This window comes from Salvelinus alpinus, chromosome 28 (assembly GCF_045679555.1).
Source record: "Salvelinus alpinus chromosome 28, SLU_Salpinus.1, whole genome shotgun sequence".
NCBI lineage: Eukaryota > Metazoa > Chordata > Actinopteri > Salmoniformes > Salmonidae > Salvelinus > Salvelinus alpinus.
The window spans coordinates 30,779,013-30,796,037 of NC_092113.1; the positions used below are offsets into that span (position 1 = coordinate 30,779,013).

Genomic DNA, 17,025 nt, shown 5'->3' on the forward strand with positions numbered 1-17,025 from the left:
TCACCCGCCGCTCTGCCCTCAGGTGGGTGGTCGAAAACTGTGAACTCCTCAAAATGGTCCAATGCTGCATCTTCCCCTCCACACACGGCGCTGGCCCACTCCAGTGCTTTCCCGGTGAGGCACGAGACGAGGGCGAAAACCTTCTCATGGTCCAATGGAGCTGGTTGGACCGTGGCCAGATAAAGGTTTAATTGGCGGAGGAAACCCTGGCAGTTGGCAGCACTTCCGTCGTACCCCCGTGGCATCGGTAGACAGATCCCACTGGGTTCAGGTGGTAAAGGGGCGCCCAGGATAGACCCCAGTTGTGCTGGTGGAGGCACTGGAAGAACTCCCTGTCTCTCCCAGCGGTCCATATTCTGGACAACGCGATCCATGGCAAAGCTCAGATGGTAAAGCTTCTCCGTATGGTCCTGGACGCGTTCCTCCACCTCCATGTCCGGGGTATTTTCTCCTGCTGACTTCATATTTCAAATCAAATCAAATCAAATCAAATTTTATTAGTCACATACACATGGTTAGCAGATGTTAATGCGAGTGTAGCGAAATGCTTGTGCTTCTAGTTCCGACAATGCAGTAATAACCAACAAGTAATCTAACCTAACAATTCCACAACTACTACCTTATACACACACACAAGTGTAAAGGGATAAAGAATATGTACATAAAGATATATGAATGAGTGGTGGTACAGAACGGCATGGCAAGATGCAGTAGATGGTATAGAGTACGGTATATACATATGAGATGAGTACTGTAGGGTATGTAAACATAAAGTGGCATAGTTTAAAGTGGCTAGTGGTACATGTATTACATAAAGATGGCAAGATGCAGTAGATGATATAGAGTACAGTATATACATATGAGATGGGTAATGTAGGGTATGTAAACATTATATTAAGTGGCATTGTTTAAAGTGGCTAGTGGTACATTTTTACATAATTTCCATCAATTCCCATTTTTAAAGTGGCTGGAGTTGAGTCAGTATGTTGGCAGCGGCCGCTAAATGTTAGTGGTGGCTGTTTAACAGTCTGATGGCCTTGAGATAGAAGCTGTTTTTCAGTCTCTCGGTCCCTGCTTTGATGCACCTGTACTGACCTCGCCTTCTGGATGATAGCGGGGTGAACAGGCAGTGGCTTGGGTGGTTGTTGTCCTTGATGATCTTTATGGCCTTCCTGTGACATCGGGTGGTGTAGGTGTCCTGGAGGGCAGGTAGTTTGCCCCCGGTGATGCGTTCTGCAGACCTCACTACCCTCTGGAGAGCCTTACGGTTGTGGGCGGAGCAGTTGCCGTACCAGGCGGTGATACAGCCCGACAGGATGCTCTCGATTGTGCATCTGTAGAAGTTTGTGAGTGCTTTTGGTGACAAGCCGAATTTCTTCAGCCTCCTGAGGTTGAAGAGGCGCTGCTGCGCCTTCTTCACAACGCTGTCTGTGTGGGTGGACCAATTCAGTTTGTCCGTGATGTGTACACCGAGGAACTTAAAACTTTCCACCTTCTCCACTACTGACCCGTCAATGTGGATAGGGGGGTGCTCCCTCTGCTGTTTCCTGAAGTCCACAATCATCTCCTTTGTTTTGTTGACGTTGAGTGTGAGGTTATTTTCCTGACACCACACTCCGAGGGCCCTCACCTCCTCCCTGTAGGCCGTCTCGTCGTTGTTGGTAATCAAGCCTACCACTGTAGTGTCATCCGCAAACTTGATGATTGAGTTGGAGGCGTGCATGGCCACGCAGTCGTGGGTGAACAGGGAGTACAGGAGAGGGCTCAGAACGCACCCTTGTGGGGCCCCAGTGTTGAGGATCAGCGGGGTGGAGATGTTGTTACCTACCCTCACCACCTGGGGGCGGCCCGTCAGGAAGTCCAGGACCCAGTTGCACAGGGCGGGGTCGAGACCCAGGGTCTCGAGCTTGATGACGAGTTTGGAGGGTACTATGGTGTTAAATGCTGAGCTGTAATCGATGAACAGCATTCTCACATGGGTATTCCTCTTGTCCAGATGGGTTAGGGCAGTGTGCAGTGTGGTTGCGATTGCGTCGTCTGTGGACCTATTGGGTCGGTAAGCAAATTGGAGTGGGTCTAGGGTGTCCGGTAGGGTGGAGGTGATATGGTCCTTGACTAGTCTCTCAAAGCACTTCATGATGACGGAAGTGAGTGCTACGGGGCGGTAGTCGTTTAGCTCAGTTACCTTAGCTTTCTTGGGAACAGGAACAATGGTGGCCCTCTTGAAGCATGTGGGAACAGCAGACTGGGATAAGGATTGATTGAATATGTCCGTAAACACACCAGCCAGCTGGTCTGCGCATGCTCTGAGGACGCGGCTGGGAATGCCATCTGGGCCTGCAGCCTTGCGAGGGTTAACACGTTTAAATGTTTTACTCACCTCGGCTGCAGTGAAGGAGAGCCCGCAGGTTTTGGTAGGGGGCCGTGTCAGTGGCACTGTATTGTCCTCAAAGCGGGCAAAAAAGTTGTTTAGCCTGTCTGGGAGCAAGACATCCTGGTCCGCGACGGGGCTGGTTTTCTTTTTGTAATCCGTGATTGACTGTAGACCCTGCCACATACCTCTTGTGTCTGAGCTGTTGAATTGCGACTCGATTTTGTCTCTGTACTGGGACTTAGCCTGTTTGATTGCCTTGCGGAGAGAATAGCTACACTGTTTGTATTCGGTCATGCTTCCGGTCACCTTGCCCTGGTTAAAAGCAGTGGTTCGCGCTTTCAGTTTCACGCGAATGCTGCCGTCAATCCACGGTTTCTGGTTTGGGAATGTTTTAATCGTTGCTGTGGGTACGACATCGTCAATGCACTTCCTAATGAACTCGCTCACCGAATCAGCATATTCGTCAATATTGTTGTTGGACGCAATGCGGAACATATTCCAATCCGCGTGATCGAAGCAGTCTTGAAGCGTGGATTCAGATTGGTCGGACCAGCGTTGAACAGACCTGAGCGCGGGAGCTTGTTGTTTTAGTTTCTGTTTGTAGGCTGGAATCAACAAAATGGAGTCGTGGTCAGCTTTTCCGAAAGGGGGGCGGGGGAGGGCCTTATATGCGTCGCGGAAATTAGTATAACAATGATCTAGGGTTTTTCCAGCCCTGGTAGCACAATCGATATGCTGATAGAATTTAGGGAGTTTTGTTTTTAGATTAGCCTTGTTAAAATCCCCAGCTACGATGAATGCAGCCTCAGGGTGTGTGGTTTCCACACACAGATAAAGTTCGTTCAGGGCCATCGATGTGTCTGCTTGGGGGGGAATATATACGGCTGTGATTATGATTGAAGAGAATTCCCTTGGTAGATAATGCGGTCGACATTTGATTGTGAGGAGTTCTAGATCAGGTGAACAGAATGACTTGAGTTCCTGTGTGTTGTTATGATGATCACACCACGTCTCGTTAATCATAAGGCATACCCCCCCGCCCCTCTTCTTACCAGAAAGATGTTTGTTTCTGTCGGCGCGATGCATGAAGAAACCAGCTGGCTGCACCGACTCCGTTAGCGTCTCTTGAGTTAGCCATGTTTCCGTGAAGCAGAGCACGTTGCAATCCCTGATGTCTCTCTGGAATGCTACCCGTGCTCGGATTTCATCAACCTTATTGTCAAGAGACTGGACATTGGCGAGTAGTATGCTAGGGAGTGGAGCGCGATGTGCCCGTCTCCGAAGCCTGACCACGAGACCGCCTCGTTTGCCCCTTTTACGGCGTCGCACAGGGTCGCCGGCTGGGATCAGATCCATTGTATTGGGTGGAAGGCAAAACACTGGATCCGTTTCGGGAAAGTCATATTCCTGGTAGGAACGATGATGAGTTGACGTTAATCGTATATTCAGTAGTTCCTCCCGACTGTATGTAATGAAACCTAAGATTACCTGGGGTACCGATGTAAGAAATAACACATAAAAAAACAAAATACTGCATATTTTCCAAGGAACGCGAAGCGAGGCGGCCATCTCTTTTTCGGCGCCGGAAGTAAACCAGGTCAGAGATTCTGTCACGTCGTGTATGTAGGTGGCAGGGAAGTCAAGCGCAGGAGAATTAAACTTGGTATAAATGGAGTATTTTAATAACTTAAACCATAAACTCCAAAACCAAAGTCCATAATAAAATAAATGTGGGTACAAGAACCCGTCGCACAGCAATCCATAGAACATGAACATAACAATAAACAATCTCTGACAAGGACATGAGGGAAACAGAGGGTTAAATACACAACAATTAATGAATGGGATTGGAACCAGGTGTGTAAGAAGACCGGACAAAACCAATGGAAAATGAAACATAGATCAATGATGGCTAGAAGACCGGTGACATCGATTACCGAGCACCGCCTGAACAAGGAGAGGCATCGACTTCGGCAGAAGTCGTGACAGTTTGACATAATTATACATTTTAGAGTGGCCTTTTTTTGTCCCCAGCACAAGGAGCACCTGTGTAATGACCATGCTGTTTAATCAGCTTCTTCATATGTCAGGATAAAAAAGGATACATTATCACTAACAAGGATGTTAACAAATTTGTGAACAAAATTGGAAAGAAATAAGCTTTTTGTGCGTTTGTGCAGTGTGGGAGTAGGCATGTCTATCTTTCAAGGATTTGCTGCTTCAGCATGGAAGGATGACCACTAATGACCATTAGTGAAGTGGCATTGCCATTAGAGTATTACCGCCACACCAGCGTTCACGAGTCATGAAGGCAGTTAAATTCCACGTGACTGTTTAGTCATGGTAATTAGGCTTCTCCAAGCTCTGATGCTGCTGATGGTCATTAGTAGCCTACTAAACTTGCTAACTGCCTGGAACTCAGCACAGAGTGATATCCTCTGTTAAAAAGAGGAGAATCCCATCCGCTTTCTATAAGCTAGGCCTACTATATTTCTCACCTTTTGTCTTTACAACAGGAGTATAGCCTACCTGGCTGGCATGAAAATGAATCATGGGAAAAGCGTCCTCCATTCATTATTTAAGTGCATAGATACAAGTATTTTTTCCCCGCTGCCCCTGTTTCGAGACAGGTGCATGATAATGGTCCATTCTGAATCAAAACATATTTCACACATATTATTTAGTATATGTAAAGACAAGATTAAATCAAGAATAGTCAGATGGGTGACAATATCAGCCTATCACTTGTGAATTATATATAATCACTTGTGAATGTTGCCTAGCATAAAGCAAGAAACAATGTATTTTTTTGTGCAACTTTTTCAAATCATAGTCGCACACCTCATGTAGCCTAGCCCATAGGCCTATATGTTTTGATAAGGTTTGTATCACAACTAAAGTGGGCAAATACTTCTTAAAATTAGGCACATTAATCCGCTTTACAAGAGGTGTATAGCCTAACTGGCATACATAAACAGCACGTGAGTTTCAAGTTTGGGGAAGATAATTTTCACCATAAAAATGCACCTTTTATAATAAAAGCATTACATGCATAATAATGGTGTTTTCCCACTAATGGAACATTTGTGCTTGTAGCCTACTGCAATGTGTGCATTGGTGCACTTATAATGTGAAGAAATAGCCTGATAGTTTATCATCATTTTAAGCTAAATGTTCTGATCTGTTGGGTCAGCCACATTGCGTAAAAATGTTTTTTGATGCTAGTGGTTGTATTAATTTGGGATCTAGCGCATCCCACAACTGTCCCAGACTATGCTTGAAATATTTATTTATTACACAGAATAGGTCAACATTTGTACTATGGGGGATAGTAGATTGACATAGGCTAGTGCTTTTGCTGTTCGTTAGGCTTACTCATCTTGTTGGCTGACGAAAAGTAAATGTGGAGAGTTCTTCTAATATCTTAAATATGCACCTCGGGATTGGATAAGGACATGCGCAGTTGTGTCCCCGGTGTGTCTGGCTTCACTTGTAGCCTGTGATGGTGGCAAAAGGCATGGATTTTTTTAGGGTGCATTATGGCCACACAAAGGGTATGCCGCTGGGAAATTCGAGGCATTATAAAGTGCTTGTCAAATTGTGAATAAGAGACTGATAAAGTGAGAACAGCCTGCGCAAAACAACAAAGCAGAGCTCATGCTTTTCAAGAGCCTTTTTTCAAATCATCATTAGAGTCGCATCATGCAGCCTTACAATGTATTAAAAATCAAAACATATATAGCTCAACATTTGTAGAACAACTAAAGTTACATTATAACTCAAAATTAAGCATATAGGGGTACCTATTTCTTTGTTAACCGCTCAACACAGAATAGCAACACATGTGCGCACTCCCTCAAATCGTTTGAAGAAAATATCCTTCTATTTTATCCAGCTATGTTCAATTGTATTCTTCATACTATAAAATGAAGCTACGGAATTCTAAGCAAATCTTGTCTGCTAAATGAACTAGTGTAGCCCACAGCCATTTGGCATAGTCAGATCAGGATCTAACATAAGGACAACTCAGAGTATGCTATTCTATTCTTCTTAAAGAGACTACATTTTCTTCATATCATGCCTCTTTAGACCTGTCTAAAATAAATAATGGATTTATTGTGAATGTGTGGGTTATATTACATGGATTTATTAGACTTTTCAAATGTATGCATCAGTGGCTTGTAGGCTATGTGGAAGCCAAGAGATGCTAAATGTGTTTATGTTAATTAACGTCAATTACCTTGAGGCCGACAGTTATTTGCTTGACAATAACCAGCTGACAAAATTTTGTGACCTCCACAGCCCTAGTTGCCATGCAGCAAAGTCAACATAAGGAAATTCCTGAGCCATACGGTGGAGATCAGGTAACTAAGGACCTGCCACTGAAAATGGAGTTGTGTGTTGTTTACTCTCATGGCTTACTCTGTCTACTCTCTTGATTTCTCATTTCTCATTGTTTTCTGATTTTTTGTTAACTGTAAGAGTCACAGAGATAATATTTGATCACATATGTATGCTCGTCTTATAAAAGGAATTTAAAATATGTCTATACCTTTCACTCATTAGCCTACCTCATATAGAGCTTGGATTTGAAGCTGATTGACCTGGTACTAGACCAGTTTTGGTCATGCTCTCCCTCGCTATGTACCACATGGGTCGCGTCAGCCAGGCTAGTTTCAGAATGCCACTACCATCCATGATAGTCCTCCACAGACGACTGACAGAAATATCATACAAACACCGCTGGGGAGAGAAGGGATGGTTATAAACTTTCTGTTCAGAGGGAAGACAAGTAAATCAAATCTTCAGAACCCTTGCCTGTACTCACATATCAGCTGTAGAGCATGGCTTCTCGCTATTACCATCTGGGAAAACAAAATTGACCAAAGAAAAAGATGAAAGTTTAATTATTTAGATTAGACCTATTCAATAAACCCCTTTAACATCAGCAGTTACTGTATACACTTTACAGAGACTTGTCTTTTATCAAATATAAAAATGATTTAAAGAGATAAAGAAAGAGGAAGAGAGAGAGGGTTAAATAGTGGAATGGGGTGTTTTTATTTGTTTTTTATATTTGGGGCTTATAGTTTTTTGTTGTGAGGGCATGGTAATTTTCCTTTTCCCCAATTTTGTATACTGGAATTTATTTTTTTATTTTTTTATTTCACCTTTAATTAACCAGGTAGGCCAGTTGAGAACAAGTTATCATTTACAACTGCGACCTGTCCAAGATAGAGCAAAGCAGTGCAACACAAACAACACAGAGTTACACATGGGATAAACAAATGTACAGTCAATAACACAATAGAAGAGTTTATATACAGTGTGTGCAAATGTAGTAAGATTAGGGAGGTAAGGCAATAAATAGGCCATAGTGGCGAAGTAATTACAATTTAGCAATTAAACACTGGAGTGATAGATGTGAAGAAGATGAATGTGCAAGTAGAGATACTGGGGTGCTAAGGAGCAACAACAACAGAAAATAACATGGGGATGAGGTAGTTGGGTGGGCTATTTACAGATGGGCTATGTACAGGTGCAATGATCGGTAAGCTGCTCTGACAGCTGATGCTTAAAGTTAGTGAGGGAGATATAAGTCTCCAGCTTCAGTGATTTTTGCAATTTGTTCCAGTCATTGGCAGCAGAGAACTGGAAGGAAAGGCGGCCAAAGGAAGAGTTGGCTTTGGGGGTGACCATTGAAATATACCTGCTGGAGCGTGTGCTATGGATGGGTGCTGCTATGGTGACCGGTGAGCTGAGATAAGGCAGGGATTTACCTAGCAAAGACTTATAGATGACCTGGAGCCAGTGGGTTTGGTGACTAATATGAAGCGAGGGCTAGCCAACGAGAGCATACAGGTCGCAGTGGTGGGTAGTATATGGGGCTTTGGTGACAAATCGGATGGCACTGTGATAGACTACATCCAATTTGCTGAGCAGAGTGTTGGTGGCTATTTTGTAAATGACATCGCCGAAGTCAAGGATCGGTAGGATAGTCAGTTTTACAAGGGTATGTTTGGCAGCATGAGTGAAGGATGCTTTGTTGCGAAATAGGAAGCCGATTCTAGATTTAATTTTTGGATTGGAGATGCTTAATGTGAGTCTGGAAGGAGAGTGTACAGTCTAAACAGACACCTAGGTATTAGTTGTCCACATATTCTAAGTCAGAACCGTCCAGAGCAGTGATGCTAGACCGGCGGGCAGGTGTGGGCAGCGATCGGTTGAAGAGCATGCATTTGGTTTTGCTTGCATTTAAGAGCAGTTGGAGGCCACGGAAGGAGTGTTGTATGGCATTGAAGCTTGTCTGGAATTTACTGGAATTTATTGTAGGTAGGCCGTGACTGGCCTCACACTCCAGTACAGTAGGTGGCGGTGTATGCACCTAAAAGTTGGATATGCTACGCCAGCCAAATCTCGAAGAAGAAGAAGAAGAAAATAGATAAATTATTGAAGGATAAGAGTGCAGAGAGAAGAGACCGCAAGAAAGAACAAAACACTTACACAATTACACTGTGGCAAGTTGCCGGTAAATAAACAGACAACAACAAGCAGTAGAAATGCAATGTTTAGCTAGAGCGTTTTGAGCAGTCACCTGTCGAAAAGCACACCATCTGCTTGCAGATGAACAGGGAGGAATAATGGTGCTTCTAAGACAACTGGGAACTATGGAAAAATAAGACGAGGTCTAATCATGATGTCAGTCATCTTCAGGTCAGAAAGTCAGAGCTCTAGAAAGATGCCAGAGTTGCCGACTTCCAATTCCAAATTGGGTGACCATTCAAAATAATTTTTCCCAGTCGGAGTCCAATTTTTTGGAGTCCCGAGTTGTTTTAAACACGTCATAAGTTCCAACAATAATGTTTCGTCTTCAGCTGACATTTTGAAATGTGTTGTCATATTTTTCTTCAACTAGTCCCGCGATTGATGTTTCCAATTTCAACCTATCAATTTTAACTTTGGTTACGTTCCCCTGTTCAGATGTTGCATCCATCAACCAATGGTTGCGCACCATGTCATCGACTGACAGAATGCTATAACAAATTATGTGGTTAGCTGATACGTAAAATACCTATCCAGGAGTTGTAAGATCTGGCATCTGTCAGCAGTGCCTGGGCAGAGGAAAGCGCCCAATAAATACATGTGTCAACTTTTACCTGTGTACGTCGTTTGAGTCACTGATAGAGGATGGGGGTCAAAAATGGACATATGTTTGTTAGGATCCTCTTTTTCGTAATACAATGTTTTGACAAAGCACTTCGTCAAAGATTTGGGATTTCATTTAAATAAAGCCCTCCAAGTCAAGTCTGTGGTAGCCTCTGCCGAGTCCCCAACAACCGGATGTTCCGCTTTTCAGGGGAAATGGAAAGAGACTGTGACACGACTTCCACTTTTGAACTAACATCTTAATTCCTCCTTCACATTTACTGGATTGGTTGAACAGTGCAGAGGAGGACCAGTATGTAAGGGATCTTGTTTCATGCTTTGCGCCTCAAAATTATTTTGGGATTTCTGAAGCAGGGCGCCCATCAAGGGGGTTATTTCGGGGGTTGTGTATGAAGTGGATGCAGATGCTATACCTGAGGAAGTAGAGGAAGTGATTGGTGCACGTCGACTGACCTGTATGGTGGATGGAGTAAGGATCCCACTTTGCCCATATTATTGCTTTTTGATTAGTCTCTCCCTTCTCGTATAAAGCTAGGCTTTATGAGATGCCCTGTAAGAGCTTTTGTGCAAAAGCCCTTCCAGTGTTATAAAAGACTTGAGGCATGTATCAAGTGTATGCATCATGTGCCAGATGAGGTGCTGCAACTGAGTCCGCGGATGCCCCCGTTAGGGTGAAGGAGATGTTCATTTATGATGTTAATTTATTTTCCCTTTTGTACTTTTTTTGCACATTTGCACATCGTTACAACACTGTACAGTGTGTTCGGGAAGTATTCAGACCCCTTCACTTTTTCCACATTTTGTTACGTTACAGGCTTATTCTAAAATGTATGAAAATACCTTTTTTCCTCATCAATCTACACACAATGTTTACAAATGTATTAAAAAGAAAAAACAGAAATACCTTATTTACATAAGTATTCAGACCCTTTGCTATGAGACTAGAAATTGAGCTCAGGTGCATTCTGTTTTAATTGATCATCCTTGAGATGTTTCTACAACTTGATTGGAGTCCACCTGTGGTAAATTCAACTGATTGAACAATATTTAGAAAGGCACACACCTGTCTATATGAGGTCCCACAGTTGGCAGTGCATGTCAGAGCAAAAATCAAGCCATGAGGTTGATGAAATTGTCCGTAGAGCACAGAGACAGGATTGTGTCAAGGCACAGATCTGGGGAAGGGTACCAAAAAATGTCTGTGGCATTGAAGGTCCCCAAGAACACAGTGACCTCCATCATACTTAAATGGAAGAAATTTGGAACCACCAAGACTCTTCCTAGAGCTGGCCGCCCCGGCCAAACTGAGCAATCGGGGGAGAAGGGCCTTGGTCAGGGAGGTGACCAAGAACCAGATGGTCACTCTGACAGAGCTCCAGAGTTCCTCTATGGAGATGGGAGAAACTTCCAGATGGACAGCCATCTCTGCAGCACTCCACCAGTCAGGCCTTTATGGTAGAGTGGCTAGATGGAAGGCCACTCCTCAGTAAAAGGCACATGACAGCCCGCTTGGAGTTTGCCAAAAGGCACATAAAGGACTCTCAGACCATGAGAAACAAGATTCTCTGTTCTGATGAAAACAAGATCGAACTCTTTGGCCTGAATGCCAAGCATCACATCTGGAGGAAACCTGGCACCATCCCTATGGTGAAGCATGGTGGTGGCAGCCTTATGCTGTGGGGATGTTTTTCAGTGCCAGGGACTGGGAGACTAATCAGGATCGAGGGAAAGATGAACGGAGCAAAGTACAGAGAGATCCTTAATGAAAACCTGCTCAAGAGCACTCAGGACCTCAGAACAGTGAGAAGGTTCACCTTCCAACAGGACAACGACCCTGAGAACACAGCCAAGATAATGCAGGAGTAACTTCGGGACAAGTCTTTGAATTTCCTTGAGTGGCCCAGCCAGAGCCCAGACTTGAACCTGATCGAACATCTCTGGAGAGACCTGAAAATAGCTGTGCAGCGACGCTCCCCATCTTGAAAGGATCTGCAGAGAAGAATGGGAGAAACTCCCCCAAAACAGGTGTGCCAAGCTTATAGCGTCATACCCAAGAAGACTCAAGGCTGTAATCACTGCCAAAGGTGCTCCAACAAAGTACTGAGTAAAGGGTTTGAATTCTTACGTAAATGTTATGTTTCAGTTTTTATTCTTAATACATTTGCAAAACATTCTTAAAACCTGTTTTGCTTTGTCATTATGGCGTATTGTGTGAAGAATGATTGCAATTTTTTACATTTTATCATCCATTTTAGAATAACGCTGTAACGTAACAAAATGTAGGAAAAGTGAAGCGGTCTGAATACTTTACGATTGCACTAATATGCCATAATATGACATTTGAAATGTCTCTATTCCTTTGGAACTTTTGTGAGTGTAATGTTTACTGTTTATTTTGGATTGTTTATTATCTATTTCACTTGCTTTGGCAATATAAACTATATGTTTCCCATGCCAATAAAGCCCTTTGAATGCAATTTAATTAAAAGAGGTGGTGAGAATAAGGGCTGTCCAGCGTGTATCATATCTGGAGCCAGTGAGAAGAGTGGAAGGAGTGAGTGGCGTATAAGATGCAATGGTAATTGAGACTGCACCAGTGAATGTTTCTTGGCAATCAAGGGATCCTGATATATTACATGTGAAAGGGTGGAATTTGTAGCATTTATTGCAATGGCCATAAACTGCACAGCACAAACAACGAAGAAATGAAAGGAAATTGGAATTATTGTGAGTTCAGCAGAACGATTTTTGTGACTGAGTTTACAGCCGAGGCATTGCAAGAAATCCTTTAAAAGGATGGTCCACCCTCACAGGCTCCTGAGTCTGTGTAGGGATGTGACTTGAATTGGAATGTGACTGAAGGAGTGGGATATTATGTAAAACTAACAAAGTCAATTTTTTCATTTTCTATGATTTCGGTTTTCCCACTTTTCTTCCTATAATTAATATGTTTTCTATAGTTTACAACCTGTACAGTAGGTGGCGGCATGCATCTTTAACGCTTGTTTGCGGGCCGCCATAATACCATAGAATAAGACGTCTGTCGTAAAATGATTGCAACAATGTTGCCCGAGTAGAGTTCAGTGGAGTTCATGGCTAAAAGTCAGTAGATAATTACAATGTTTCGATTTCAAAGGCATTTGATGTATTGTATACTTTATGTTGAATTCATTCCAATCGAGTTTCCTGTCGCAAGTCGATAGCCTACCTTTAGGGAGCCCTAAACTGAATTGATATCCAGTTATATTAGCGTGAAAATGGAATCATTTAACGGAGAGGGTAAGAACTCAAATGTTCTAAACAAAGTCCACTTAGTAGTCCAATTAATATTTGAAACTTGTTGTTAATCTGGCGCATTCTGTGTATTAAATAAGTTATCCAATGCCTTTATCGTCTAGCATCTGTCAGTTGTGTTTGCAATTATATGACAATATGACTAGCTATGTTTACGAATTGCAAAGCCCATTCAAACACCGTGCACTGCCTACTCTAAGGTGTATGATGAGTCTTGGTATTTGCAGGGTAGGCTATTGGTTGTCAATGTTCTTGAATGAAAGCAGGGTTTTATCCCCTCTTCCTCGTCAACAGGAGGGAACCATGTACTTGTGGAAGTGAGCCCAGATATCCACATTTGTGGGTTCTGTAAGCAGCAGTACAATAACTTTGAAGTCTTTCTGGCCCACAAGCAAAATGGCTGCCACGTACCATCCTCTGACATATCAGCATCTAACTCGGCACCCACTCTTACAGGTAAGACTATTCTTGCAAGGTGTTTTATCCACAGGCTTGTTTAGAGAGATGAAAGGCTACCCCAGACTCCTTAAATATACCGTTGGAACAATGCATAGCCTATATATTTTCTCCTTCAAATACAACTTGTTATAAAGGCAAGTAAAAATTGGTTATGTGGTTACTCAGTAATCATGGTAACAATCTGATGTTTAGACAAATTACTCCGTTTTCTGGAAATGTATCCTATACAGTCAGAAATCCTTTCCCCCTAGATTCCAGCACAGAGTTTGTTTTCGAGGAAACCTACCAGACGTGTGTTATGAGAGGTGTCAAAAAGATCCTGACCAAAGCCTCTAAAACACCATCCAAAAAATTAAAACCTGCCCTGACTTCAAAGAGGCGCAGCTGCTGTTTCTCAGGTTGGTACCCTCACTTCCTCTTTTATTAGTCCTGTGACACATTCCTTCCATACTGCTGGTAGGGAGGGAGGGAGCACAATATCCGCTGGTCAGTTACAACCAATTGGCTCTTTTCTGAGTCTATTAACTTTTTTTATAGCTGGCTTTTACACTAATTATTAGTACAGTAAAGTTTTCTTGAAATGTGGTTCAAACAACACTTATATTCAGGGTGCATGAATCAATCACTTTTCTAATCAAATGCATAATCTATTCCTTTGCCCCTAGGATGCTCTTTCAAGACACAGTACGGTCAGAAAGATATGGAGCGGCATCTCAAAACACATACTGGTATGTAATAATACCAGTGGAATTTTATCATTAATCAAATTCTATTGATTTGTCATCCTAGCATGTATTGAGATTTTGACATTTATTTGTCCTCCAATCCTTGTGTGTGTCCAGGTGAGAAGCCGTTTGAATGTGAGCTGTGCCACAAGCGGTTCAGCCGGAGGGACAAGCTGAACATGCACCTCCGATCCCACACGGGAGAGAAGCCTCACAAGTGCAAGTACTGTCCCTACGCTGCGGCCGACAGCAGCAGTCTGAAGAAACACCTCCGTATCCACTATGATGAGAGGCCCTTCAAGTGCCAGATCTGCCCCTATGCCAGCCGCAACTCCAGCCAGCTCACCGTGCACCTCCGTTCACACACTGGTGGGTTTGCTTGGGTTTATTAGTACACTTAAGCATTTAATTGTGTAAGTCTGGTTCTGAAATCTGGTTAGCGAATGGTCTACATTGTTTCCCGTTCATTTGGGATTTAAATATGGGACATGGACTCATCGTGATATAAGACCGATTATGACTTCTAAAAAAGTCTGACAAACTTACGTTTTATTTGTCTGATGTTATATAAATGTATATATTCCTCTACTTTAGGGGATGCACCTTTCCAGTGCACTCGGTGTGAAGCAAAGTTCAAGATCAACTCTGACCTGAAGAGGCACATCCGCATCCACTCGGGTGAGAAGCCTTACAAGTGTGACTTCTGTGACTACCGCTGTGCCATGAAGGGCAACCTGAAATCACACGTCCAGATAAAACACGGCACGGCCAACTCCTTCCGCTGCCCTGAATGTGACTTCCTGTGCACCAATAAGACAGCTCTGAGGCAGCACTCACGAGAGCACCAGCCCACTCAACCCATCCAGTGCTCCATGTGCACCTACTCCTGCTCCAGCAAGGGGGCGTTCAAGGTCCATGAGCGGATCCACTCTGAGGAGCGACCTTTTAAATGTGACTTCTGCAGTTTCGCCACCAAGCAGCGCAGCAACCTGGTCATCCACAAGAAGAAGAAGTGCCACGCGGACAAGCCTGAGACAGGTATAGGTGGAAAAAGAGGCAAAGCCGGTGTCTGTAACGGAGAGGACCCTCCCAAGCCTGTGAGCTCCCGGTACCGGGCCAAGCTGGACGCAACGCGGGCCTTCCGCTGTGACCTGTGCGAGGCGTCGTTCGTGAGGGAGGACTCTCTGCGCAGCCACAGGAAGCAGCACCAGGACTCAGACTCCCAGCAGACTCTCTCTTTGACGCTCCAGCCCATCACCTCCCAGCACAGTGTTGTGACTGTGAGCCATGTACCCAGGCAAGACAGCCACACCACCCAAATCCCACTCCACCAGGTCCCCCTGACTCCCCTGGCCTCAGACCCCCTGGCCCCCTACAGCAGTGCCCAGCTCCAAATCATAGTTTCCCACCCTCTGGGTCAGGAGGGCTCCTTCCTTCCCCTGCAGGCTGGGCTAGACGTTGTGCAGCACCAGCATCACACCAAGGGATCCACCACGGTCCTCCTGAGCCCAGAGACCCAGGGCATGGTGGTCAACTGTATGAGCCTCACGCCCATACAGCAGCTAGCAGCTCAGAAACGGGTAGAGGGGGGCTCTCTGGAGCCTCAGACAGTCCTGCTGACACACCTCTCCCTAGGGGACAGCCGTAACCCTCTCCATCAGGCCCTACTTCAGACAGCCATCGCCTCCCAGGACTCCTCAGCCCACCGGAGCAGCACACAGACCTTCATCACCACCTGCTCAGACCTGGAGGGTCTCAGTGCTCTCATCCAGGAGGGGGGCACAGAGGTTACTGTGGTGACGGAGGGAGGGAACCACAGTAATCTAGTCACCATGGCAACGGCCACCTCCAGGTTTTCGCCCCCGGACATGATGTGTAGCGAAGGTGGCCCCTCGGAAGACTTGCCAAAGCAGGCACAGGTAACAGTGGTGCAGGGGTTTGGGGACAATGGCATTACCACCTGTGAGGAGGACAGTAGTATCATGGTCCCTAGCATCAGTTTAGGCAGCCAGGAAGTGGTCATCCACGGCTTGCCTCTGGTGGTGACTGCCCAGAATCAGCCTGTTCTAGAACACCTCTCAGTCTCTACACAGAACCTCTATTCAGTGTCAGACACACACACTTGATGGCCTCCAAGACTGACTAGACCACCATTACTGTACTGTTTGTCTGCAACAGATAAAATGGATAGCTATAACAAACGGTTAGATAGCAGCTCATGTTCTGTTACAGAATGTTCTCATGTGCAAGTTACATTACATTGACTCTTGACTCATGTCATAGCTTTGTCATGTTTAGGTTAACTTAGTTATTCATCATAAATCCAGAGTTGAAAAATGAAGTGTGACTAGTTTGTACCAAACAATCTGACTATAGTCATCTTTGACATGTTTTCCAATCATGAACTTTTCAATTCAGATGAACATGAAGAAAATGCATTACTTAAAGTGTCATGAAATAAAAACTAATAAAAGCAGTATCTGCTTGTGTTTCTGTGCTACTCTCTTATTGTTTTTTAAATGCTAATTGAAATGTATTGTTCTTGGTTCATGTGTCTGCTTTAAACAACATGTCATTGACCATGAATGAGTATTAACATTACAAAGTCAGATCTCCATGATATAAATTAATAACTTACATTTAAAAATCTAGATGGGTATGGACAGAAATAGCTTGCCATTACCTTTTACCTAGGCTTTCCAGTCACCCATTGTCTGTCAATAGAAGTTCCCAATTTGTCCACTAGATGTCAGTGGAGACCATAGAGCTTTGGGGCGTTTGTTCTTTGTATTGCAGCCTTTCATGGCATTGACATGGGCTGCGTTGACAGGCAGCCCAATTCTGATTTTTTTTTTCTAATCAGATCAGCTCTGAAGAAAATCTCATGTGATTGTTCAAAAGACCAATTAATGGGTTAATGGGGGGGGGGGGGGGGGAATCAGAATTGGGCTGCCTGTCTAAACGCAGCCAAAGAGTCATGGTAAACATGTTACGTTTCATTAAGAT

At 44.1% G+C, this 17,025-nt stretch overlaps 1 protein-coding gene across 3 annotated transcripts; it reads left to right on the forward strand.

Annotated features, from left to right (window-relative positions):
• Window positions 1-12,557: 12,557 nt before the first annotated feature.
• On the forward strand, window positions 12,558-16,508 carry LOC139557630 (zinc finger protein 64-like). Of its 3 annotated transcripts, none has more exons than XM_071372687.1 (6): window positions 12,558-12,643; window positions 13,130-13,291; window positions 13,525-13,692; window positions 13,960-14,022; window positions 14,137-14,388; window positions 14,614-16,508. In XM_071372687.1, exons 1-6 carry the CDS (start codon window positions 12,634-12,636, stop codon window positions 16,143-16,145), a joined length of 2,187 nt encoding a protein of 728 aa, XP_071228788.1. In that variant the 5' UTR covers window positions 12,558-12,633; the 3' UTR covers window positions 16,146-16,508. The 3 variants fall into 3 exon arrangements, with proteins under 3 accessions (XP_071228788.1, XP_071228787.1, XP_071228789.1); XM_071372686.1 differs by having other exon boundaries at window positions 12,569-12,820; XM_071372688.1 differs by having other exon boundaries at window positions 12,570-12,820; window positions 13,546-13,692.
• The last annotated feature ends 517 nt before the right edge of the window (window positions 16,509-17,025 follow it).

Bases quoted from the DNA above. Each gene is read 5' to 3' on its own strand.
- LOC139557630 (XM_071372686.1), top strand. From the start codon at position 12,799: ATGGAATCATTTAACGGAGAGG. The intron at 13,292-13,524 runs GTAAGACTATTC...TATCCTATACAG, and splicing joins CTCGGCACCCACTCTTACAG to TCAGAAATCCTTTCCCCCTA. The intron at 14,023-14,136 runs GTATGTAATAAT...GTGTGTGTCCAG, and splicing joins GCATCTCAAAACACATACTG to GTGAGAAGCCGTTTGAATGT.